General features: G+C 39.4%; 1 protein-coding gene across 3 annotated transcripts in view; it reads left to right on the plus strand.

Moving 5' to 3' along the window:
- The window catches only part of PREX1 (phosphatidylinositol-3,4,5-trisphosphate dependent Rac exchange factor 1), a 163,076-nt gene that overhangs the window by 93,187 nt on the left and 44,421 nt on the right, over window positions 1–25,468 (plus strand). For 2 of the 3 annotated variants that reach the window (XM_074605020.1, XM_074605021.1), the window contains exons 7-13: window positions 5,114–5,247; window positions 8,698–8,813; window positions 9,653–9,802; window positions 13,203–13,350; window positions 19,228–19,328; window positions 22,020–22,123; window positions 22,842–22,891. In XM_074605020.1, coding sequence (XP_074461121.1) covers window positions 5,114–5,247; window positions 8,698–8,813; window positions 9,653–9,802; window positions 13,203–13,350; window positions 19,228–19,328; window positions 22,020–22,123; window positions 22,842–22,891 — 803 coding nt within the window. The remainder of the gene's footprint in view (window positions 1–5,113; window positions 5,248–8,697; window positions 8,814–9,652; window positions 9,803–13,202; window positions 13,351–19,227; window positions 19,329–22,019; window positions 22,124–22,841; window positions 22,892–25,468) is intronic. The other variant, XM_074605022.1, reaches the window with a different exon arrangement.

A 25,468-nucleotide genomic window follows, 5' to 3' on the forward strand; every position in this document is an offset into this window, starting at 1 on the left:
TACAGATTAATGGGCTGAAGTTTAGTGACTCATACGATGTACAGGGATTTCTGTTTCTTATGTGATGTGTAAATGCTCTTGAAGGTGTGGGTGGCATCACTGTGATGAGTTTAGAATTTAGTGTTTATTTTGGGTGTGCAGGCTGATGCTAAATTGTAGCAGAACAAACGGATTATGAAAGGAGGAAGGTGTTAGAGCTAGAATGGACTGAAATTTCAAATGGGCGGATCTCATTTGAATGACAAGTAAGTCTAGAAGATGAAATCAGGACTGGTCTAAATAACAGAAGTTCCTCTTTCCACTCCCACAAGCCTTTAGTTTTTCCGTGAGCTTTAAAAGTTAACTCACTTAGCTTCATACAGATTTCCTGTATAAAAGATAAAGCTTAGATTAGCAAGCATTAGATTATAAAGCAAGTGATATATTTGTGTTTGCTCCAGGTAAGTTACTCATGGATGTGTTTCTAGTGATGTGTTTATCAGTAGGTGGATCTGTGTAGGTAGAAGCAGTTACTATGGAAGGGAGAAAAATAAGAGAGGGAGAAAACTACAATGTGAAGCTTGGGAGAAGAGGAAATCTGGAAAAAGAGCTACTCAGTAGAAATACTGGGAAGTCAGGATGGTGTGCAAAGGGTTGGCAGTCTATCTTGTGATGAGTTTAGTTGGGGCCCTTGAATCAGTGTAGTTGGAAGCCTCTGGGATGTGCACCATAGGGAGTCAGTGGTGTTAAATGGTCTCGTGGAGGGATTGGCGTCGGCGTTGAGACTGACATTTAAAATGTCGAGGCTGATCATTGCCAGCTGAGGACATTTTGTTAGAGGTCATGTAAACTTCCTCATGTTCGGACTCTTGGGTGCTCTCCATGACTCTCTCTTGGGTTGTTTTTTATCTTTCGTGTATGTTTTAAACCTTGCTCATTTTTTCCCTGAAGGATGTTCTTGGCATCCAGCTAAAGATGTGAGAACAACCCAGATATCCAGCTGTGTATTTTTTGGATAGCAAGCTCAGCAAACGAAGTCATACAATGTTCTCTATAGCAAGACTTCTAGAAGCAGTTAAAACCGTTTCAGGTTCAATGCAACTTTTGGGTCTTCTAGGCAAGAGGCCTGGTTTGAACTCTGGAGCCTGAAGTGTGACTATTAAAGTGTCCACGATGCTATAAATGAAATGGTATCCAAACTTAATGCTTTTTTTTTTTTTTTTTTTAGGGTTTAACTTATCTACAGCAACATTATGGGGCTGAAAACCCTCAGCATATTAAAAGGAGAAAAACTAGCTTAACACATCACAGAGCTTTACATATGCTCAACATGATGGCATTTTTTTCTTCTGTACATATAAAGAAGTTTGAAACTGATTGACAGTTTTCTATCTTCACAGTGCTTGGGGTCTTGTAAATTATGACTCTTGAGCAAAGTGCTGTGTTTGTAATTAACTGTTTTGAGTTCTTTCAGATGTGTTTCACAGTTTATTCGTAATAAGAGCTCCTAACTTCTATCTATGGAAAGCTGCTATTGCTGAGTTAAATAATTTTTCAGCTTAACAATGCGGTGCTATAAGCCACAGAGCTGGCCATAGGAGCAAGTCTATAAAGCAAATTTATGCCTATTTTTAGTTTAGTTATGCCTGCAGCTTTCAACTGTTTTAATCCAAGGCATAAAAAAAGTGAAGATCAGCTGACTTATGACCAAGTATTTTATGATTCTAAAGGATGTAGCCTGAATCTGGGGAGTGTGCAAGCAGCCCAGCATGAAGTGTGGTGTTAATTTGTTCACATAATTTGGAACAGGCTCCACCTTGTCTAATGTTTCTGTTTAACCAAACCAGCAGTTTCACCAGTTTCTGTGACTTTTCAATTCCTTCCAACTGTCCCAATGGATCGCCCCTGTTCTGATCTTCATCCTATTGCCATCAGTGCCACTCTCAGTATGTCCAACATGAAGAACAATGTAACATCATTTTGCCTCTGCAGTGTCTCCTCTTCTTGCCCTTGAGAGTCATCTGTAACTTCAGTAAGAGCAGTAGTAGGTTTTTAGAGTGTTTTCCTCAGTTCAGCGTTTTTTCTTCCACATCTCCACCCATCAGTCTGCGTCTCCCTCTCTAATACAGCTCTTGCTATCATACACTGGCATCATCCTGTCAGTCTCTTTCTGAGACAGATTATAATGAGGGGACATGTTAAACTAGGCCAAATCTGGGAAGCCGCTGAAGGCCTGCAGCTTAATCAGAGGTCTGTTGATCGAAATGAACTCTGCTCAGATTCATTCTTTCCGAATGCACAGAGTCCTTGCAGATGTATGTTATGGATTAGTCTTAGGCAGGTCAATTTGATTCTGGTTAATCCTTCTGGGAAACAAAGATTAGTTTAAAAAAGGGGGAAAGAAAAGTAGAGGATGCATGACAAGACCAACTTTTGTATACCACGTTTTTGTTTGCTTAGTGAAGAACAAGTTAATATGCTGTTTCTATTAATTATATATTGATTTCTCTGGGGGGAGAGCCCCTCCTCATGAGTCCTTGTAGGTTATTTTTACTGAACAATTGTTATATATCCCCAAATTCTCCCAGTCTGAAATGCATAGAGAAGCAAAACCCCCATCACAGAACAACCTGAGTTATAAGATATGTGTTAGTGCTTAGGCAGATCAATCATTTTATAATTGGCTGTAATTTGCAATTTCATCAGCTATGATGTTTTCTTTTTCTTCCCCACCCCCCGCAGTTTAGTTCCACTTAGAAAGGTGAGAAATCCTGTGTTGTCTCTGAAAACATCAAATAAATCTTCTTCCTCTGTTTTTTACTATTGAAAAACCTCTCAAATTGGTATAAATGGGAAGTAGCTAGGTCAACAGCAAACAGGAAATGCAGCAACGGTGTTTAGATACCATCATGATGGGTCTGATGGAAAAATAAAGATTCTTAGATTTTAGGGTGAGAAGCAACCGTTGCAATCATTTGCTTTCACTTCCTGCAATAAATAGGCCAGATAATTTTGCCAGTGATTCCTGTGTCGATAAAAGATTGATGTCACTGTGCTCATTGCTTTTGCTTCTTTGGGTATCTTTCAGAAACCTAAGTACTTGATGTTGAGGTGTTCTGAAGCCTTGATTTGTCCTTGGGCAAACCACGTGAAGAGCGTGCTTTTATGTCGTAAAGTCAATTGGTTTCTGTTCCTATTTGTGTATGTGCTAGTAGGCCTTTTGGGTCACAAATCTGAGATAGAGTGATTTCTTCTGGAGATAGTAATGGTCAACAGGTCATTTTCAAAATAACAATAACAGCTTATTTCTGGACATGTATTAACTCTTCCTGTAGAATGATTAAGAAAATAAAAACATATTGGGACAGCAGATGGAACTGTTGCATCTAGCTAGTTCCTGCATCATTCTATCCAGAATATATAGAAACATGTACATGGAACACACAAATGGGTGTTGCATACTTGGCAGCCTTTAAACAGTAGCTGCTTCCTTGTTAACTAAAAGCGAGACATGGACAGCACAGCTGGCAAGGTTTGATTTAGAAAATGGTGTAATCAGATCCATGTAGAAAATGTGTAATCTTCATTCACACCTTTAGAGTGGCTGCATTGCATTTAGCTGATTCCAATTCAGTGATTTCCCCTGAATAGCTTGATGGCAGCAGACTGTACCTTCCTAAAAAAAACCCAACCCCAAAACAAAACAAAGAGACAATCACTCATGCAATGTCTGAAATCATTCAGACAAATCCTTCTGGGGTGTCTTTCTAGATTCAGCTGGATTGCATGCCCGTGCACAGAGATGTCTTCAGTTTTTTTAAATAGATGAATTGTATTTTACAAATTTTTTCTATTATTTGTGAATATAGGGTTAATGAACCTTTGGAAATCAAGCAATTTTGTTGATAATGAATGTCTTGCAATCCAAAGTCAGTTCTCTTTTCCAGTAAGACTCAAGGCAGTGGGTCATATCGTCTAATTTACTTCCTTATCTGCATGCTGACCATGGAAGGAAGTAGTTCTTCCTTCCTACTCAAAGAGAAATGCAAAAACTAGTAAGTGATCCAGAACTAGGTGGTAAATGTTTGAAAGGCCTCAGAATGTTTTTCTGAAAAGGGACCTTTATTCATAGGATGCTCTTATACCTTCGAAGTAATGCTAGATCAAGGAATTTGAGGCTAGCGCCTAAGATTTAGCCAAACCATCTTGTTTGGTCAATGGAGCAATTAAGGATCAGATTTCCAACTGTGTGCGTTCAGAATGTGGGGACACTTGGGAGTTTGCCTGTCCTCAGAGCAAGCTGGGACAGTCCTATAGTTGTTTTTCATTTGGGCCCTACTGCTTTGGTGCTAAAGGGTCCCATTTAAAGGCCTGTATGATTGCTTTTCCTAGGAATAATCTGAGTAACAGTTTGGGAAGTGAATGGTTTAGAGTGATCTACTGTGGTTTGCAGCTTCTGGGCATCCTCATAGGCTAGTGTCTTGAGCACCAAGCTCAGTTATCTCTATGGCTGCTTTCTGCATATAATCGCTTGCACATAGCAGCTAGCACAGTGTCCAGGACCCAACCGCTGACTTGCATGGCTGTTTCTAACTTGCATGCGTTTGCTAGAACTCCAGAAAGGGGAGCACCTGCGTATACTTCTAACAAAAGAGTTGGAGAGACATACCACCACTGAGATGATTTTGCAGAGGGACGGTTAATAGTGACATATGTCAGTATCAGAGCTACGATGTTAGGGAAATAACATTATTCTGTTATAAAGCATTCCTAAAGCCATCGCTTGTGATATTTACAATGATAGCTCAGGGTCTGAAGGGAAGACTAATGGTCTTGGGAGACTCGCAATACAGCTGCTTTGAGAGTAAAAGATTTTTTCAGGAAAAAGTCTCCTGGAATTTAATAGGGAAGATTTATGTTAGTATGAGAGGACTCCAAAAAAATATTTGTATTCCAGAAAAAATATGATGCATTTAGCCATGTTAAGAAATTGAGGACTTCCTCCTTATGAGTGCATCAGTTATTTCACAGTTTAATGACATGCAGATAAAATAACAGTGTCTTAGTAAAAATTGTTCAGTGCGCACACGCACAAAAAATTAAAAATAAAGAATATCTCTTTTCTGTGTTTCAGGGATCAAATCTGACAGATATCTGCACACAGCTCTTGCTCCAAGGGACTTTGTTAAAAATCTCAGCAGGAAACATCCAGGAGAGAATGTTTTTTCTATTTGATAATCTACTGGTCTATTGCAAGAGGAAATCCAGGTAAGTCCCTCTGTCTTTATGGTATTATATTCACAGAATCATAGAATGGTTAGAGTTGGAAGGGACCTTAAAGACCATCTACGTCCAACCCCCCTGCACTGTGTAGGGACATCTGCCACTGGGACCATTCAGAAGTTTTGTTGTTAGAAAGTATGATCAATTACTGATCACTCACTGTGTTCCCTGTTGCTCTGTACAGCTGAGTCACAGGTGTGACTTTCCTCTTGACTATTGCTATTATTTAGACTATATGAGAAAGAAATCGCTACATGGTAGAATAAATATGCCAGACAGTAATGGCGTCCCCACGCTGAGAAGTGCGCAATCCAAGGACAGAAGTTGATACAGTGCAGAAAAAACACAGACTGAGTTCTTACAGCTGGAAAGCTTCCCAGAGCAGATGGGTCTCCAGGAGTGATGTGAAGAAGGAGGCCTTGCCAACTTTCATTGGGAGGTTATTCCAAGCAGAAGAGGGTGACGTGAAAAATGATACAAAGCCAGGAAAGGGGAAAGTGGAAGACTAAGAAAACATTAAATAGATCCAAGGCACAGAGGAGTGAAGAAGAGATGAAGATTAGCAAGCTGCTGTTCAGCATGTGCAGCTTGTGTGATCTGTGCCTTGTCTTCCTTTCTTACCCTACTAACAACTGTTGCATCATTCCACCTTATAAAACTTAAGGATTATTAACACCTACTGCTTATTATTAAAATAGCATTGGCAGCATGGAGGACATTTTGCTTCTGCAGCAATTGCACTGTATTTCAGTTCTTAAGCTTTTTACCTTCACAGCTCCAGTCTCATTCTCATGCTTTGGTCTTTTCTGAATTTACAGTGCATTCTCTACACTCCAGATCGTCCTCCTTCCTTTCCTGCAATATCCTCCCCCTTCTTCAAGTTACACTTCTTTACTGGTGATGGCCAATTAGAATGGCCAACCCAGTTAGAAATTCTCAAAAACCAGAGCATTCTCTCCACAGAAAATTCTCATATCTCAAAATTTCACTTTATTTTCCAGTTTTTTGTTCAATGGAAATTTTGGAACCATTAAGCGAGGAAAAAGTAATTTCAGTAATGATCAGATTTTTTGTGTGGATAATGCTGAAACTGTACAGCATAAATACAAGTTATTAGGTGAAATCTACATTAGAAATTATGAGAAAGTAATATAAACATTTAAATTAAATTGGGAAAAAAAATCACACGATTCAGTCTTATGTGTCTTTTAATATTATCTAACTGAACCATTCTGACTGTACTGAAATGAATCAAGAAATATGAAGCATTTCATTTTGAGACTTTACTAGATTTGTCAATATCCAAGCTTTGATATGTAACAGAGTTCAGAAATTTGTGTGTCTTCTAACAGAAAACTATTCCTTTAACAAAAAAAAAAAAGATATCTAATCTTTTACTTCTTCAGAGCACTTAGAAACTGGTTTTCTAGTCCTGTTTGTAGTTCAGGTTAGCCTAGCCCCTCCCGCGATATCCAGGCATTTTTCCCGGAATACCAAGATTTAGAAAACAAAATGTTCTACTGTCTTTTAAGCAACTCTCTGTTTTTGTACAGGAGACGTTACTGAGCTTCTCTGTAGTTTGGCTTGATTTTGGAGGAAACTGCTGTAACACTTTCATTTTCCCAAAGGATCAATATTGTTTATCTTTGTCTAATAATGTAGCTTGAACTGATGGAATGTCCAGAATCTGATTTCCATTAAAAAGTAGAATATTTTATTAAGTCTGCTGGGAATTGCCTACTGTTAAAGATATATTTAGGGATCACTGAGTGACTTTAGTTTTGGGTATTTCTCCTGTCTAGCTGCTATTTATAATTAGTCCAGGATGGAATTGAATGTCTATCCAGTTGTGGTGGTGTGATCATTTGGCCAGCTGCTTGACAAACAACTGACATGTTAGTGGGATACAGATTCTGAAAAAAAACCAACCCCAAAACCACCAAAAACCAGCCTGTGTCTGTTCCTAATTTGAAATTTGATGACTTGGTTCTCATCTCACTTTTGCTATGCTTATCTTGTAGAAATCACTGGCGTTTTTCTTGATTGAAAAGTGCAATCAGAATTCAGACCTCATTTTTTGATAAGTAGTCAACAACGCAGACATTTGAATTTGAGCATCATATTTTTTCACAATAGCATAAATTAGGAGACCAATTTAAGATGTGTTCAGAATCAGAATTAAGTCTGTGATTTTGGGTCTGAGACTGCAATCTCATCTTTTGCAGAAGCTTAGGGAAGTCTGACAAACTGATGACATAGATTTTCAGGGCTGCGTATTGTTTTGTGTTTTCAGCAGGATCATAGACTGCTGTTTAAATTGAATCCTGATGTCAGAAACAGTATGTTTCATGTGGGGATATGAGATGAGTATTTAAAGGGTTTCCCTAAAGCTGCCAGGACAGCTTTTCTTTTGACTCCAACATTTGTCTTTAGGAAATGATGTAATAGCTCCAAGATCTCAGTCCCTCAGTCAGTCTGATTGGATGTAAGTATACGGTCATCACTAAAGGTGTATTTGTCACTAAAGCTAGTTGTAAAGGGAAAAATTGTTCAGAAAAACTTGGTGATTCTCTTCTCACCTCAGTTTATCACGGATATTTCACTTTGACAGAAATTTTCTCCCCAGCTGTTTTTTATTGCAATATTCCTTGAATCTTATGAGTTCCTGGCAAGTTGCCACAGCGATCCCTTCATTTGGACACCTGCCATCTCAAATGATGATCATTTGACCAGTTGTGTTTTGGTTCACGTAGCAGCGTTGTTCTTAGATATTAAAGCTCAGCAGGTGTCAGTTGGATAGTTTTAAACCTATTCTAGACATAAAAATCAGGACATAACTATCAATGAAAAGTGCTTTCCTGAGTTGTTTTATAAGACACTTCAACAGAGACACGGTAAAGCTTATGGGTAAGGATGTAAAGTTTGGTGCAAAATAGCCACAGCAGCACCTTCACAAATGCTGCATACAATGACATTTATCACACATATGACACACCATGTGACACTAGACTCTTTACATGTTTCATTTCATATTTGAAACTTGGTACGCATACAACAAACTTATCAAAGCTTTAGACAAACAAAGGAGGCAAATGTAACTTTGGGTCAGGTGATATTGCAGTTTTCATCCCAAAGCCATGTGCAGTTCAGTTGTACTGGCATTTCAGTTAGTCGTCAAGAATGTAAATCTTGAAGGCATCCCAATCTTCACATAATCTTGTAAAATAAGCTCTTTATCACTGTACTGACACTGTTGTACGCTTATCTTTGTGAGCTGATTGAGTATTCCAATTATTTAAAATCAGAGACATGGTCAAATACCAAAACCCACTATGTTGGAACCCTTTTTTAATAGTCATATCTCAGATTGATTTGTGCATGTATACATTACACTAGTTGCTTATGTGTTGCTAACAGTCTAAATCCTAATTGCAGAGTTACTGGGAAAAAAGCATCTAAACGGACAAAGTCAATCAATGGGTCCCTGTATATCTTCAGGGGCCGAATAAATACAGAAGTCATGGAGGTGGAGAATGTGGAAGATGGAACAGGTAAGAGGTCAAATACTGTCTTTTAACAGCGCAGCAAGTCCAGATCTTGTGTTGGAAGTTGGTACAAAAGTACTCATCCGTCTCCTTTAATGAAATCTTAAGTAAGATATGTAACCTCTGATGCTTTCATTATTAGACCAAATTAAATAGTTGAATGACTGGACATGCTTTCAGGCACTAGTCCTTCATTCTGAAATGACCTTCTGAAGAGTTTGTGTACCCCGAAGCTTGTCTATTTTTTCTCCTAATCCAAGTTAATTTAGTAAAAGATACTTTATCTTCTTTCCATCCTTTCTTTTCTTACATCTTAAGCCATTACAGCTATAACAACAGAACTTCTGGATCTTCTTCTCCTTTAGAATACTACCAAATATTAGTCTTAGCATCAAATCAGTACCATGGAATGTGGCCATGAACAAACTATGGGAATGCAGTTCCCATGTCCTGTGGACGAAAATCCTTACAGTGCAAGAAGTTAGCTTGTCCTCAGAAAGTTCAGAGCAAATAACCTGAACAAACATCATAGACTTTTCTACTGATGTCATTGTATTTAAAATATTTTAGTTCTTCTAAGGTGAAGTTACAAAGCGTCACTCTTAGTACTGAAACATTCAGTCAGTTGAACAGCCCAGCTGTGGATACTTCTATTAATATTTGTACCTGCAGAGTGGTAAGTAACAACCAGTTACATGGACAGTCACTAAAACTGATGCATGAGGAACACCTCCAGAAATCAAGCTCTTCAAAGAAGAAAATTTTAATTGAGGTGTCCCACGCTGATTTGATTAAAGTAGCAGGCCGTCTATTCACTGTGTGTATTGTGCTTTGGGTTTTTACAGCAGATTACCACAGCAACGGCTACACTGTGACGAATGGCTGGAAGATACACAACACAGCCAAAAACAAATGGTTTGTCTGTATGGCCAAGACTGCAGAGGACAAACAGAAATGGCTGGATGCTATAATCAAGGAAAGGGAGCAGAGAGAGAGTAAGTGGATAATGTATTTTCTAATGCACTGAATGAACTTGTGTACAAAGGAGAAATGTATATACATGTATAAGTATCTGAGAGAAAAAGAAGAGGTTGCAGTTTTTCCTCCATGGCAGAATTAAAATCTATTCTTAATGACAAAGAAAGTCAAGTTGTTGAAAAAAAATACTTCTGAATGTATACCTTGGGGTTGTTCTGGACTTGTGTCAGTACGTTTATCAAATCTTTTTATTTGCCAGAGTCAGTTTATTTGCACTGAATTACTGTGAAAAAATTAAATTTAATCAATTATATTTTTTGGTCCTGTATTGGTAAATAAGATAAAATTTTAATTGTATTTATCAGTAAAAGGAAAGAGGAAAAGCCAGCATGCAGGCTTTTTCTGGAGGCAATGACACAGTCGTTCTCACAAACTCGGCCTCTGTGATCTTGAAATAAACAGAAGAGCTCATGGGAAAAAAACTCTAGAAATATTATACTTAGACTGGGAATAGTGATTATACTTAGACTGGGAACAGTGACAAATGTATGCAGATGCTTGTCACTTCTACCTGTTCATGTGGAATGAAAAAAACCCCAAGCTTATCTTGAAATGGTGCTGTACAATAGAAGCAAGCTCACAAAGCCATGAATCAGGGTGGGTAGTAAAAGTTCTGAGTTCCTTTAGAAGTCAGAGCTATCTTTCACAAGTGAATCTGCTTCCCTGTTTGCTCAGCGGGAAAAATAATAGCTCATTGCCAGAGGAAATGACACTTTAAAACATTCTGTGCCTGACTTTTAGAAGTGGTTCCCTTCTCTGCACACGCAACTCCATTGAAGATGTAATTGCTCATCTATGCTAGTATCGAAAGAGGTCTCTGAAACACTTTTTCAGTAGTGTGTTTTCAGAACTTGTACTTGATAAGCAGTAATGCTTTAGATTTGTAAAGTATTTTAAGAAAGTTACAGATCTGTCACTGAAGTTTAACGAAAGCAGAGAATCTAGATCCTTTAATGTCCTTTGAAATCCAAACCTTAGTTTTAATATTACGATACTTTGCATCTAATCTGCTAAACACAATGTGCAATGCAGTGTTATTTGTTACCATAGAATATAAAACATTTCTAACAGACTTTGTCGTATATGAACCCCAATACATCTTTTGACAATAGCAAGGATACTACCTTCAAAATGTAGGTTCGAAGTGGTGTCAATTTAACAGAGCTAAAAGAACCACCTGGAGTCAACAGAGAGAATCAGTTCTGATTTTTATTTTTTTTTTATTTTTTTTTAATTAAAAGGCAGTGTTTTACCATTCTGAGCTTATTGGTCAGTTCTGCATCCCACTCTACTGTAAGGATCCTAATCTTCCACATGATATATTTTTTTAATAAAATACACTTCTTGGCTTTTACTTTTACCCTCAGAGTGCTAAATCATATCTCTAAAAGATCCAGTGAGTCTCCATTTATTAGTGAGTTTTCACTTTGTGAGGTCACTGGTGCTCTGTGGAATTTCCTGTGCACCAAGTAAAATGTGTGAGGAGAGAGAAGGTTCAATAAGAAGTAAAAAGACAGGACTAGAAAAACAGACCGTATATAAAGAGGGATCTTGAGAATATGGGAAGGTGATTGAAATAAATAGTAGGAAGGGAAAAGAACTATTCCTTAATAGAAAGTTTCTCAAAGTTTTCCATGCAGCATTAGCTAGTGAGAGTGGATTTTTTCTGATGCTTTTTGTCATCTAGTTTTATGATGTGGCAGCTGATAACAGGCACTCGGGGTAAGCATAGATATTCTGGCAGACATTCCAGGCCTTATTGGAAAATCTCCTTTGGATGAGGGTACTTGCAAAGTCACAGAGATATCAGTGTTTGGATTAGAAAGCTTGGTGAGATTCCCGATTCTGTAGGATGAGTTGAGTAGAATGTGCATTCCGGTCTGCCATTTACATCAGAGCCCGGGGAATTCAGTGATGTAAGACCAGCCTGAAACATGTATACTATTACACAGGCTGTTTTCTATCACAAGTTCACGTTGCAAATTTGCCTCGGCTACACGTGTCAGCATTCACATTGAATTGGATCACAGTATTGGGGGAAATAAGGATGGAGGAATAACGGCAATAAGCCAGGGGATTTGTGGAGCCAAAACCTTTAGCCAGATATTGGACACATGAAAGAAATACTGTATTTGAAAGACAAAATATTGTGCAAGTCTAATTTCTGGAACGTGCATTTCAAGCCTCTAAAACAAATGCATTAAGCATTTTCAAAAAGCTAGAAAGCAGCTCTGATGACACAGAACACTATTAATTCATTTCAGTATCTCACCATAAAGCAACAGGATTTATGTCCAATTAGGGTGAACTGCTCTTCCCAAAGAATGTACAGCTTTCAGTTTTTAGCATTACGCTGACCATTTAAGTTCTGCCTAATGTGAATCTCTGTAAAAATTAGGCACGTAAGTCCAGGACCAATGCAGGCTGCCTGTTCTCAAACTAATCTTAGAGATGTCTAAATTCTGTGCCTCTGTTTTGGACTCCAGGATTGCCTAGATTTGCAAGTTCTAGAATAACATAGCTGGAAAACAAAATGAATGGTTCAGGCTAGAAGAGACAAAACATCTACAGCAGCAGAACAACTTTTCTCATGTGCTGTCGTTCTAAAGCAATTTGCAAATCTAAAGGGAAGAGTGCCAGAAAATGCCAGTTATGACGATAGCTGTAACATAGACACCTATTGTTTTCAGAGATCATCCTCCTGACTGTAGCAATTTTCAAGTTAACATGAGCTATATGGAAACTCATACAAAGTGGACATGAAATGTTCTTTATATCCAATTATGTGTCATTCCTTAAATCATTCAGTATGTCTTTCATTGACTGGATAATGTGATTGTCAAACTGTATATTTAGCCTAAGGGTATTAGTAAATAGGCTAATTAAGAAAGAATGAGAAAATCATATTTCTGTCTAGTTTTGATTTATTTAAGGATGTGAATTTGATTTCAGCATTTTTGTATTTTTGGCTACAAGTAATAGAACACTCAAAAAGTCATCTGCTCTGTCAAGCATTTAGCTGCCTTGAATAAGTCTTATGCTGGCAGTTTTTTCAGGGTCAGAAGTGAAATTGCAACAGGAAATCGGTTTCAGAAGGTATATGTTTTATCTTCCTTTGTTTGGAACTTCTCCATGTTCTGTAAACGATTCTACTTTGTGTGATGTGATGTAACCATAAGTTTAAATGACAGTTTTGTCCTCAGATAAATAAATGACACAATTTCCCCCTTATTTGTAAAACAAATCAGTTAATTTTTGTGTTTCTACCGCTTTGTGTGTTTGGCGTCAGCTTTTGACTTTGAGCAAACACTTTATCTGATGTTAAGGATCTAAAGGAATTTCTGCTTTGTTTTCCAGGTTTGAAACTGGGAATGGAGAGGGATGCCTACGTCATGATTGCAGAGAAAGGAGAGAAGCTCTACCAAATGATGATGAGCAAGAAAGTGAACCTTATCAAAGACAGGAGGAGAAAATTAAGTACTGTTCCCAAGTGCTTTCTTGGCAAGTAAGTGGCATTTGAATTGAAAAGGCCCTTTCATCCCAATTAAAAGAACGGACTTGAGATTTTCTGGGGATGGCATTGTGAGGTCAGATCAGATGTGCTTTGATGCAGCTTAATTGAAAAGGCCATAACCTCCATTACAGTTGTGATTTATTAAAATTAATCATTGATTTCTATTTCACGCCATATGCAGGCTGTATAGTGACAGCTCATTCTATTGTACAGTAACTCATAACAGCTGTTTCAAATCAGCAAAAGGATTAAGAAAAAATACCTTAACTCCCGCAAGCTCGGTGCTGTTGGTGGCCTAACCTGTATCCTCTTTTGTGTACAAGCAAATGCTTACCAGGTGATGTTTAAATCCAGCAGAACTGTCCAAGTCTCAGGATTGAATTTAGAAGTTTCCTGTTTGCCAGTGTAACAGACACAAATGAAATTTTGTGCATCAAGAGACCTGATGGATTTCTTAGAAGGATAGGGCTTTATTGTCTGGAAAAAGGCTCTTTCACTCAGGCTAGATATTACAAAATAATTCTTAAGAATGACATGTATGAGGTGGTAGAAGAGAGACCCCATAGAATCAGAGCAGAGATTAGATATGGTAGCAATGGGGCTGTTGTAGGGAAATGTCCTGCATGGCGCACAGGGAGACACATTAGTTGACCTGAGAAGACTTTTCCGCCTCAGCTGTTTATGATTGAAATGATCAGCTGTGGGAGGAAAAAATGTTCTGAGAGGCAGATTATCCATTCATTTCCCTTCCCTGCCCCTGGTCTCTGTGATGGCAGTTTGTGGGCAGCATTCCTTGTGTACAGCGTGTGGAAATGATGCATTGTCCTTCTGCTTGACAGAAGGCAATCTGGTAGCATAGGCTGGCAACATTTCAGCTATTAAAAAAATTCTTGGTTTGGGGAGATTTGGCTGCTTTTTTCTTCTTCTCACACCCTCACCCCCGCTGTTGATGTTGCCGGATTCAAATTCAAACTTTTAAGCTCTGATTTTGGAGGCATGATATAGCATTTCCTATTTTCAATGCAAATGAATTTTCAATGCAACATGAATTACCGGATCAGAAACTTACATTTTTCCAGTGCTGATATATATGAGACTGTTATGGATCCTTTGATATATTGCTTAGTCTCGAGTCCTACCTGGGATTTCCCGCTACTCCTTTTTCTTTTAAAATGCCTGTTTTCTTATATGCTCCACAATCTGTCCTGCTTATTGCCCTCAGTTTGCTTGACAGTCACCTGACACTCCAGTAGTGAGGACTTGACCTAACTTTGCCAATAGGTTGCTGAGCCCAGACTGAGATACCTACAGGTATCCTGATCTCTGAGAAAAGCGTTACTTCTGCTCATGTTCCAGGCTGCTCCATAGAAAATAACTTTGCTGATATCTTTTCAACAGTCATTTGTTGGTACAGTCCTAGGCAACTCAGTTGAGTGCAACTCAATCAGTACAATCCAGCCATGACTCACATACTTTTCATGTCATTCCCGGGGCTTTGCCTGCACAATGCATTTTGGCTGCGACCTATTCATTTTTTCAGATATTCCTGCCTAAGGGAGTCACTGATAACTGTGCTGAGATGTACTTAGTGGTTTTCTGCTACATGCAGCTGAGAGCAACACTAATAATTTTTCTCTTGGCCTTTGGATATCAGATAGTATCTAGTAATTCAAGAGATAAAATGTAGTTGCAGGAAAAAAAAAAATGAACTAATCCTAATATCTTCAGAAATATCACATGCATTTATTTATAAGGCTGTTTATTGAACTTAACTTCAGCAACTGACTTGCTTGAGTGCAAATCCATTTTCCTAACCACTCCTTGGTTGTACGGGCATTTAGGCATGTGAAAGGGAAAGATGTGTGTTGGTGCCAATATATGTAAATGATGTGCTTGCCATGCTTCTTTTCAGCACTGCACTTAATTGATTGCAAAACCTTGAACTGTATTGAGCTTGTAATAGAGAGGATCTATTAACCTCAGGAGGTTCCAAATGTATCTGAGCAGATTGCACAAACCTGGACGGGTTGGATTTTCCTTTGTATTTCTTGAGTAGAAACCCAGCTGTTCTAAGGCCCTTAATTTCAGAGGTGTACTTGGGAGATGATGTCCTGACTTGCATGCCAGATGAGAACTGAGCGTGCTGCACTGGGGAGTGAGGATACTCTCAGTTATACTGAGAAGAACTGCTTAGGATGAGATGAGGAAACAAACCAAACTTTGTCATCCACTTTTTGAGTTGATGCTTTTTAAGCAACAGTCAGCATATGCTTAAAAAACTTCCTGGAATATTTCTGGATCATGCACTTTTCAATGCTTGTAAAGCCTCCAGAACAAATGGTTACTGATTTTACTTATAAATCAAATGCCACAGAAGTCTTAAAGTAGCTCTTAAGAAAACCATCCCATAGTTCTGAAGCTTCAAGGCTGTGAGAGTACTGTTCAGTTATTTTCCTTTTTCATCTCTCAATTTCAAACTTTAAGACTGCCTTACATTTAAAATCCAAATAAATTCATGGACACATTCCAAATAAAAGAAGCAGGAAAGCTAACAGGATAACAGTGTTCTGATGAAGTTTAGGGCAACTGTTTGTGCTGTAAACTGCCATAGACCCATTGCACTTGACAGAAAAATGTATAGCAACTGGACATCTACCCTGGGTACTTAACGTGATTACAGTCATTGGCCAGCATGTCTGTGATGGGCCACTCCACAGAGTGTGTCCCCTGTATTCTCAGTAATGGGTGTGGAGGATCATTCTTACTTCTCCCTCTGCAGTTTATATTCTGTTTCATCTTTTAAGTACTTTTAAATAAATAAATAAATAAAACAGTTCAGAATCAATGGGAAATTGAGAATGAGCTTTCCTTAGAAGAGAGAGAGTCTGACTCATCACTACAGTACTCTGGTTATAGCAGTTTTACAAAACTGTGCTGGTTTCCATGGGATTCCCCTGGCACAGCTGAATAGATTCTGCTGCTTTTTCTACACTATGACAGCTACAGAGTAGTCCCTCAACACACCAAAGTTTTCAGTATTGAAGTTGTTGTTGTTATTTTAAAGGCAAAATGCAAATACTACCTTCAGCTTAGATGAGTCAGCTCTGATAAACATGAAGAGACTAAAAATACTTCGTTTAGAGCCCACGAGTGGAGGCATGGATACTGGTTGTGATAAGCAGCAACCCTCTGCACGTTGGCAAGCACCCAAGTGGCTTATTGAACTCAGATTTCCCATATGTTGCTTCACTTTTATATATTCCTTTTCTTCTTCTTTATGGATTTAACACATTTCTAGTACAATTGCTAATTAACCTAGCAAACAAATGACCCTCCTAAGGCTTTGGCAGTGCTGTATTCATGAGGTTTGCAATGTCCAGGAAACAGTTAAAAGGCTGCGCGGTATTAGAGAAGCCAAGACAGACATAGATAGGTGGTTCCATAACCGTGTTCCTGTAGTGGGCACCACTGAGAATAAGGCACCTTGGACCCTGGTGATGCACAAAAGCAGGACTCTGCTTCAGTCTTCACTCTCCAGTATCATAACCATAAACAGATATGAAGCTTTAACAGCTATAGACACCCACAAGCAAGATCTGCAAGGGGAAACTGTACCAGCAGCACACTGTGGATACCGCAAAAAGAAACAATGAGTGCTAGCAGTGGGTGACTCTCTGTTAAAGAGCACCGAGGCACCCATCTGCCAACCTGACAGGGAGTCACAAGAGGTATGCTGCCTTCCAGGAGCTAAGATCCGAGACATTGCTGAGAGGGTGCCATAACTTGTCAAGAACACAGACTACTATCCACTGTTACTCTTTCATGTGGGTATGAGTGACACTGCAAGCTAGAACCTGGGCAGAATTAAGGAAGACTACAGAGCCCTGGGGGTACAAGTGAAAAATATTGGTGCCCAAGTTATCTTTTCCTCCATTTTACCAGTTGGAGGAAAGGAGGCATCCAGAAAAAGATGTAAAATGCATATCAACTTCTGACTACATGGCTGGTGCCGTCGCAACGATTTTGACTTCTATGACAATGGGACTTTCTTGACTATAACCTGTTAGGGAGGGATGGAATCCACCTGCCTAGAAGAGGGAAGGGAATCTTTGGCAGCAGGCTGGCCAACTTGGTGAGGTGGGCTTTAAACTGAAGGGCTCAGGGGGAGGTTGAAAATGGCAATGCTTATGCCATCGCATCCATCAGGGGAATAAGCCAGGCCAACCAGAGCAGAGACAAATGTTCCTTACAACATAGAACAAATGTTCTTATCTCCCAAGATGAGAATCAAGTAAGCCATCCACCTCAAGGATGTGTATTGCTATGGTCGATCCTCTCACCCCTCCAGGGAAACCTGCACGCTCAGTTATCCCTCTGAAATGCCTGTATACCAATGCAGGAGTCCTGGTGGACAAGTTGACCATGAGGAAGCAATGTGCCCTTGTGGCCAAGGCCAATGGCATCCTGGGGTGCATTAAAAAGAGTGTGGTCAGCAGGTCAAGGGAGGTTATCCTCCCCTTCTACTCTGCCCTAGTGAGGCCACATCTGGAGTACTGTGTCCAGTTCTGGGCTCCCCAGTTTGAGAAAGACAAGGAACTACTGGAAAGAGTCCAGTGGAGGGCTATGAAGATGATCAGGGGACTGGAGCATCTCTCTTAAGAAGAAAGGCTGAGACCCAGGCCCATTTAGTCCAGAGAAGAGAAGACTGAGAGAGGATTTTATCAATGCTTATCGATCTCTAGAGGGCAGGAGTCAAGAGGATGGGGCCAGGCTCTTCTCAGTGGTGTCCGGTGACAAGACAAGGGGCAGTGGGCACTAACTGGAACACAGGAAGATCCATCTGAACGTGAGGAAAAACTTCTTTACTTTGAGGGTCTCAGAGCACTGGAAGAAGCTGCCCAGGGCGGTTGTGGAGTCTCCTTCTCTGGAGATACTCAAAACCCATCTGGATATGTTCCTGTGCAACCTACTCTAGGTGACCCTGCTTTGGCAGGGGGATTGGACTAGATGATCTCCAGATCTAGATGATCCAGATGATCTCCCCTACCATTCTGTGATTCTGTTTGTTTTTCTGTACTTAACTGTTTCTAATTGAGTAACGTACTACATATCTACCCATTGTAGGCTTTTATTCTGCCCATATGCGCAGCTTTGCTCCTCACCATAGAGATTTTGTTTTGTGCTGCATGAGTACACAGTCTTAGCACCTTTTGTCTATAAATTAGAAGCATCATTTATGTATCTGCCAGGCATCAACTCCAGTAAATTACCTTAAATTAACCTGTTAGTGTTTTGCTCTGTGCTTGAATTCAGTAGGTTAAATCTTCTGTCCCAAGTCCTGCTGTGATTCCATTAAAGCCAATGCAATTACACCACTGGCAGGGGGGCAGAAATCAGACCCGGTGAAGAAAGGTGAGCATGTGTAACTAAGTCAGACCATGAACACTGCTTGGAGGGATAGCTTGGATAGAAGTAGCTGTTTTCGCTACTGTCCAGCTTGTTGTTTTTAAGGTCATCAGTTAATCTTGCTTTCCTTTTCTCGCTTGCATGTCTGGATTGCTCAATAAAATAAGGATTCACAGCATCTTTCAGCCGGGTTTTCTTTCCTTTTCTGTGCATGGTAATTATTATGAACTAAGGGGAATGGTGAGAAAAGTCACGGATAGGAGATCTGGATCTTCTCCAGAGCGTTTCCTCCATAAATGTAGGAAATGGAACCACCTAGTAAAGGTATCATCACTTAGAACAGTTTTTGCACTTGCTTTAAGGAGAAAGTCTCCTGTGGTTGACTGATGTCTTGCAGAGTCATATGTCTGCTTATATTCAGAGCGAAAAAGCTAATTGTTTCTGTTCTGCTTCCCTTTGCAGTGAGTTTGTATCATGGCTCACAGAGATTGGAGAGATAAGCAAACCAGAGGAAGGGGTCAACCTAGGACAGGCACTGTTGGAAAATGGAATCATTCATCATGGTGAGTGCTCCATGCCATAAAGAGATGTCAGATTTCAGTAATGCCCTGCAAATAAGGGAGTGAAATGTGAAGAACTGTTTACATTATGCTCAAATGCTTTCCTGTACCATACCCATCCAATCCTCAAAATGTTTAATGACTTCTGGGATTAATGAGCAGGCAAATTTATGTCATGAAAACGGGACTTGTTTGGTATCCTGACAGTGTTTATACCTGCAATTACTTGATTTCTCTACAACATCTTTGTTGTGGACTATATCGGGTGTATATTCCTTTCTACTATGTGTGTTTGAAAATCTGTAGTGATCAATAAATATAGCTTTCTATATGAGACGTAAGCAATACAGATGATAGTTGAGCAGTGCTCTTTTAGAATGGGGCACAGGTACAAACTGAGTGAGGGGCTCCAGACAATAGGTCATTCTTTCTAATGAGACCTCTTGTCATAAAGAAAAGAGATGATGGAGGGTTTGTTGTGGGATTTGTTCTTTCCAGGTCATTTGGCAAGAATGTCTCTCTTTAAAATAGCAATGCACCATACTTCTTCGTCACACCCAGGAGATGACCTTGAAGTGTTGTGATGAGGGGTGTTTTAGAAGAGTAGGATAGTGCATACAAAAGTGCTGCGTGACCAAAGTAGCACAAGATGCTTGTTTAAAAATTTTCTGTGCTGTCTGCGTTTCTACTAAAATAAGGAGTCTCTCCAGATTACATCCTTTAAATCCAGATTTGTCCTGCTGTCCTGTCGTGTTATGTTATGCAGACAGAGAAACACAGTCTTATGCTAGTTAAACAGCAAATGCCCCAATTTCAACATTCAGGTGAGGTTAGCTGCACAGTGCACATCAAAGGCATGCGGTATATAGGTCTTAAGTCACCAGTGGTATACATTTCCATACAATCTCTTGGAAACCAATTTAAATAGGGGAGACATTTAATTAGGCAAGTTGTGCTTTAATCTCTTGGTAACTCATCTCCACAAACTTGTCTTTCAGGTGACAATAACACTGTTAAGAAATGATGTCTGTTGTCTTATTTAATTAACACAGAGAAATCTAATACGAGCAGTACCATATTCCTTCATGCACTTCCACCCCCAGGTACCAAGACATACTTGCAGGCATATTCAGACTTTGAAGGGCTTTGAGCATAAGCTCAAAAATGCTGAATGCTTTTGAATACTTGACCCTAACGGTGGCTTCGGGGAACTGAAACACTCTGGCTCCGATGTGTGGGGACCCCCCTTTGGATGAAGAATGCTCTTTTGTGCTCACACCCTCACTTGCCTACATTCTGAACGTGTACACTTGCACTGTTGGTGCAAAAAGCTGTCCTGAGACTTGTTATTTCATGATGACTGTTTACCTTACCATAACTTCATACTTTGACACTTTCAGCAGTGCCCTTTTTCTCCAAACACAAATTTACAGCTCAAAGAAAGTTGTGCTCTTCTATCTACTGCTTCCCTTATTCAAATGCCCTGAGTAAGATGCATCTGGTTTGGTTTTAATAGGGTTCCTGATACTAGTGTCTCCAAGGATGGTTATTGATAGACATCGGAAGGTGTTTGCAATGCTGCATTTACTTAAGGAAATAACCCTTGGGATTTTGATAAATCATTAAACGTGAAAGTATCCCATTATGTGTCTCCTAACGTAGCGAGAACTTAAAACTTAAGCACCATAATGAAGCCCTCATCCCTGTTCTACATTAGGCAATATCTTTTATCTTTTGTTTTCACTTGGCGTAGCATTACTGTCAGGTGAGAACTGCTGATCTCTCAGTCTGCCTGAGAAGCAGGGCCACACAAGATTGCTAAATGCTGAGCTCTGTGCTAAGTGCTTAGCTCTGTGTGTTTTATCACTCAGTTTCCTCTGTATCTCCTTTAATTCTGGCTATTTTATCTGGGACTGCTGATGTGGAAGTTCTGGTACCTGTCACAGAGCAGAAGTGATCAGAACCCGGTCTGCTGAACCTGACAAAAAAGACATTTCTGCAGACTCCATTCTCAATTGGATTTAGAAATACAAAATCCAGAGCATGCAGACCCTCAAAGAAGTCAATAGCTTATGCAGCTTAGAGATTCCACTGTATACTAAAGGATGTACACCAGATCCTGCAAATTTTGGTTTAGTCTGTGAAATTAAGAAAAAATATCAGCAATAGCAGGAATCTTAATTAAAAACCGGATGTCCTATGTAATGAGGGAAGGTCTTAAGAATTTCTGGTCTCTGCCGTCTAAACAATTATCCTGCCCACTCTGCAAGGGCCAGACTAAATCTCAAACTGAGTCGTGGTACTTCTGAGTCTGCCTAACTCAATTTAATTGTCTTTAGTCATCCAGCACAATCAGTTTTCTTGGGTTAATCAAACTCAGGCTAAGATACATCTTAAATAGTGTAAATCCATATTTTCTCTCAGTTCTTACATAAATTGAATCTGGTGTAAAAGGAAGCAATTTCAATTTTATTGGAGCTGCAGTATTTTAGAAAACTGCTTTGTTTGGTGGAGCTCTTCAGAAGTGCACATAAGCACGTATATACACAATAAGGGGACATTTGAAAAGCTGAGTCCTCTCTTCAGAAAATGATAGATATTCAGCAAATACTTAGGTGTAGATGTACCAACTGGCCTATGAAGAACATGGCAGGGGAGAAAAGACTAATTTTAATTATCATACTGGTGTTTTAGTTTCAGATAAGCACCAGTTTAAGAATGAGCAGGTGATGTACAGATTTCGCTATGATGATGGAACGTACAAGCCAAGAAGTGAACTGGAAGACATCATGTCTAAGGTTTGTATTATCATTCTTATTTGGAACTTGGTGATTTGCGTAAGAACCATCAAAAGAGTTTGCTCGACCTGTAAATGTCACTGACCTGTTATGCAGGAGATCCCTAGTGCTGTTTATCTTTGTTGTATTAAGCTATCCATCCTAATGCCATAGCAGACATTTGCTCAAGGGAGAGGAAGCAGAGCTTAGCAATAAATAACAATAAAGTTGTGACTGCACCCAAGACTGCTGATTACAATCCTAATATAGTAACAAAAGGTCTTAAAAGAAAACAGTAAGCTGTAATACAGCATGTCTGTTGCAAATCTGGGCATTATGGTTCAGGGAGATAGAAGAGATCAATATTTAACTGCTGTTCCTGATAATTGTACATCAGATGAGTTCTGTTGATCCTATATCTGCCCATATACCTTTTAATAAATTGGATTTCTTCTTATGGACATCAGTTCATGGGTTAATTGTGAGGAAGGATTAATGGAGAAAATGTTGGAATGGACGTGATTAGAGATAAAAGAATAGTTTTTTTTGGCTTCTGGAAGCAGGGAAAGAAGAAAGAATGTTTGACAGAGAGAGTAAGGGAACTGTTTGGAAAAACAGTTAATCAATAGATAATTTCAGCTGAGTTGAGACATCAGTGTCCAGTTTTACTAGCTTTAGCTAGTCAGTGTTTCTTTGAAAAGGAAAAAACTGCTAATACCATGCATCTTTCCTTCTTCAGGGTGTGAGGCTCTACTGCCGACTACACTGCCTATATATTCCAGTGGTAAAGTAAGTTCACCTTCATGATCTCCTTGTGTATATTATCTGGCTTTGTTAAAAGGATGACATGTTACTATTGAAATCTTTCATCTTTCTGATTACAAACAGTAGTTTTCTGCATTTTCTTGGCTCTTTTGCTACCCTTCTGTCTCCACAGTTTAGATCTGTAGTTAGTTGTACTTCTGCTGGAGGATGTTGGAACTGGGTTCTGGGAGAGTGAAAGGCTACTGTTACAGTCTTCCTGCCATTTGCTTCCTCTAGCAGTTCACGAGAGCTGTGGGCATGATAAAAGTTTATTTGTGTACTGTGGCCTTTTCTGTGAGTTAAAGTGGGTGTGATTAATAAGTCACTACTGATTCAGGGCAGATTATGTGGTGTGACTGTAGCTGCTGTATTATTTGGGTTATAGAAGATGTAAACAGATGCTAAAGTGATGTAAACAGATTCCAAGCGATGCTAGGATTCTTTCATTCAAGGCACCCTAAACAAACAAAACAGTTGGAAGTGGAATAAAACCTGAAGATGTAATTTAAAAAAAACCCTGTAAATCTTGGGTGGAATCTTCAGAACTTAGCTCTGTATAAATAAATGCTAAAGAATTGAGACAATCTGCAAGTGTGAGTTAACTCTTTTCCCAGATCTCAGGAGATGACTTTAAATGTTGTTGCCTTACTGTGACACCAGATGAACATTTCTGACCTATAATGGAAACCACCCTGAGCCGTTTAGGTGTTCTGTTTAGGTGTTTCCGATTGAAAATCAGGCATTTTCACTTAGGAGAACTTCATTTTTACATACAGAAAACTGATGAGGAAGAAAAAAACCTGTGGTGGGCATGGCTGGAGTCCCAAATTCAGCAAAGCTGACCTCTTGTCCCTGAGTTGTACAACAGATGTTTCTCTGAGAAATACTATTGTCATACCAAAAAGAGCAGCAAAGATAGTTACAGTCCATCAGTCATAAATTTGCCTAATTAGATCTTTGTTTTTTCCCCCAGAATAGCCGTTCTACAATAGTACAGATTTGAGTTAGCCTAAAGAATAGAGAGAGAGCCGGAAAGCGTGATTCAGCCCTTGGTATGCAAAATGGTTACGTATATGCATGTGTGTATTTGCATATACAGATTTCCCCCCATAAGATGGCAATTCACATGCAGAGTAGGAGTAATGGTAAGTGAAGCTGAAAAAATTTCACTGACCTCAGGGTGCCCACAAACTGAAAGGGATGTAGTCTTATGCTTTAGGGAATCAACAAGGACAAAATAACTACCATAGGCCTGTCTTGTGGTGTTTTATCATTGGGCTATTTTTGTAATAAAATCCCAGCTGGAGAATCTTCTAATATCAGGATTAATCTGTGGTAGTGACAGCGTGAATCTGAACTGTGTATGACCAGTGAAAAATAGCAGACTCTCAGAAGTTTTATGATCCTTCTGGGTAGATTTAATGCTCTCGGTATGTTCAGGCTCTTTTTCCCTGCCATTCTCTTTCCTGCACACTCTTCCTTTTATCTCCCTGTTGGAAAACTGAATCTCCTAGGCTGTTGTCCTTTCATGTCGTCTTATCATGGTTTTTTGCCTCTGACGAGCCTGATGTTAGCCTAAAGGAGCTTGCTTTTAGCCAAGTCAGTTGTGCAAAGCCTATTACTTTCTGCTATGTTTTTGGACCGCTGCTTTATCTGGCATCTTCAGACTGCTGATCCCTGCAATCATGCTAGCAAGGTTGATGAGGCCTACCTTTCGGGTGCAACCTTCCTTCTAGAAAATTGACAAAACTGCTTGGAGTGGGAAGTGCATATGCCAAGAGGATCTGGAGGAATCATAAAGTTCAAAATTCAACAATTTTGTTGCCGACTTTCAAACATAATTTTGCTTGGTTGGCTTCCCTGGAAACCTGAGAGTTTCTGTGTAGCCTTTGCCTTTATAATTTTCCTTAAGTAAGCTCTGACACTGACATACTTTGAGGACAAGCTGATATACCCCACTGGAAACAAAGCATGCTACTTTGGGAGGTGATACATAAAAAGTTAAACATTTTGAAAAATCTTAGATGTAGAGAAGGTTCTGAATATGTCTCTGATCGAGTTCGGGGAAGATGTGAGGGTGGGAGAACTTGCTCCCACTTACACATGTGATGGGCAATACTTCAGAGCATAGACGGGCTAAACGCTGTGAGGAACATTATATTCCTCTAGTTTCTGTGAGGCAGCAAGGTTCTGCCAAAATTTCAATGGTTAGACGTCTATATTTGACTATTCACCTTCAGCTCATGGTTCTGGGTAACTTTCTATGATTCGTGCTCTACTCTTATTCAGGCCAGATTGAAATGGGGGGAAAAGTCAGTGAACTAATGTTGAAATATTCATCCTGACAAGCATTTAACTACAAGCAGTGAAAAACTTGGCCTTGGACCAAGATCCTGATGCCAGCTTATTCAAAACTCTAGCTCTATGTCAGCATCTGTATTAAAATGTTGGGAGTTGCTTCTCACAGTCTGGAAACTCCTACTCATTAGCACTCAATATTTTAATGCTTTGCTTTATTGTTCTGACATTTCAAAAGCACATTTTCTCAAGATAAGAGTGTGA

This window comes from Larus michahellis, chromosome 12, assembly GCF_964199755.1.
Source record: "Larus michahellis chromosome 12, bLarMic1.1, whole genome shotgun sequence".
Lineage (NCBI taxonomy): Eukaryota > Metazoa > Chordata > Aves > Charadriiformes > Laridae > Larus > Larus michahellis.